The sequence below is a fragment of the Setaria italica genome, chromosome IX, assembly GCF_000263155.2.
Source record: "Setaria italica strain Yugu1 chromosome IX, Setaria_italica_v2.0, whole genome shotgun sequence".
Classification (NCBI taxonomy): Eukaryota; Viridiplantae; Streptophyta; class Magnoliopsida; order Poales; family Poaceae; genus Setaria; species Setaria italica.
In genome coordinates this window covers 37,121,761-37,123,467 of record NC_028458.1, presented here as the reverse complement: position 1 = coordinate 37,123,467, position 1,707 = coordinate 37,121,761, and the positions used below count along the sequence as shown (strand labels likewise).

General features: G+C 59.5%; 1 protein-coding gene across 1 annotated transcript; it reads right to left on the bottom strand.

Annotated features, from left to right (window-relative positions):
• LOC105915065 lies at positions 1–1,701 on the bottom strand. The gene is made up of 2 exons (XM_012848708.3): positions 576–1,701; positions 1–342 (listed from the first exon to the last, which is right to left on the bottom strand). Exons 1-2 carry the CDS (start codon positions 1,612–1,614, stop codon positions 308–310), a joined length of 1,074 nt encoding a protein of 357 aa, XP_012704162.1. The 5' UTR covers positions 1,615–1,701; the 3' UTR covers positions 1–307.
• Positions 1,702–1,707: the final 6 nt, after the last annotated feature.

The window sequence follows — 1,707 nt, the reverse complement described above, 5'->3', positions numbered from 1 at the left end:
TGAAAAACCAGACAGACTGTTGATGGGGGAAGTCCATACATCACAGTGAACAAGTTCAAAGGGTGCATGAGTTATGGAATGCGAGGAACTGAAGGGTAGACGCGTATGCTTGCCTAACTGACATGAGTGACATAGGGAGCGGTCCACTTTATTACAGGAAACAACATGAATTTTATTAAGACGTTCTAATGCAGCAGGGGCTGGATGGCCGAGACGTTGATGCCACAGTGTCGACGAAGCAGCCAAGAAAGCATGAGATGGGGCGACAGGTGTGCCGGCAGGCATGGTGTATAGGTCCCCGTCGCTGTTACAGCGGAGAATCACGCGTCCCGTCCTGAGATCCTTAACAGAAAAACCATGTGCGTCAAATTCAAAGGAACAACTATTGTCGCGAGTGAACTGACGGACAGATAACAGGTTGCGGACTATGGATGGTGCGACAAGAATATTGTTAAGAGCGAAATTTGTTGTAGGTGTAGGAAGGACGGAATGACCTCTAGACGTAACAGGAATGGTAGTGCCATTACCTACTGTTATTGAGGAGATGGAGGGGGGGAGGCGTTGGGTAAGCATACCATCCGAGGACGTCATGTGCGTGGAGGCGCCGGAGTCAACGACCCAGGGCGAGTTGCCCTGCAGTTGCATGTGCTGCAGAGCAGCAATGAGGCCGGCTGCATCCCAGGTGCTGGTGGAGGTGTTGGAGCCGCCGGAGGACGCCTGGAGCGGAGCGAAGGCGGTGTGGGCCTGCGGGGAAGGCCCGAGGATGCTCTGGTTGCGCCCAGCCTGGGCACCAGGACCTCCAGGGGCGCCAAGACCTCCTTGGCGGCGCTGTCCAGGAGGGGTGACGCGCTCTCCAGGGGCCACACGTTCGCCGGTCCAGGGATTGAAGCCCCAGGGAACGCGTTTGTTGGTGCTGGTGCTGCCGGAGGTGTTGGAGAAGCCGCCGTAGGAGTTTGGGAAGGGCTGCTGGCCGCCCTTCTTGGTGTTAGGCCGCCTGCTGCCCTGCTGCTGCTGCTGGTTACCACCAGGAGAGGAGGCAGCAGCCAGGAGGGCGGTGGTGGCGCGCACTTTCTCCTCGTTGTGCAGACGCAGTTCTTTGAGAAGGAGCTGGTGCCGGGCGTCGGCGAAGGTGAGGGGCTGCTTTCCGGCGATGGTGTCGGTGACGGTGGAGTAGACCTCGTTGAGCCCGCGCAGCAGATTGAGGACGAGGTTGGGCTCAGATACGGGCTGCCCGACGTCGCGCAGTTCGTCGGCCTTCTCCTTCATGCGAATGCAGTAGGCGTCAATGGACAGGTCCCCCTGAGTCATCGAGTGGAATTCGTGATTCAGGAAGATGGCGCGAGGAGCTTTGTTCGCCTGGAATACAGCGCTGATGGCCGTCCAAAGGGCGCTCGCCGTCTGCGTGTTGTCGGTCATGGCGAGGTTGAGGACAGCGTCGGAGACGGTGCTGTACATCCATCCGCGGACGCAGAAGTCAGCCTGCGTCCAGGCCTCGTCGGTGGGGCGCGAGGTGGAGGCGGTGGCGAGATGACGCAGCAGCCCGAATTTCCCACACGTGGCCTGAAACGCCGTCGACCACTTGGTGAAGTTGGAGGGCTTCAACTCAAGGGTCATGGGGACGTGGAGCTTGATGTTGATGGTGGCGAAGGGGCAGATGGCGGGGGCAGAGTCGGCCCCTAGGACGCCGCTGGTGGCAGAGGAGATGGC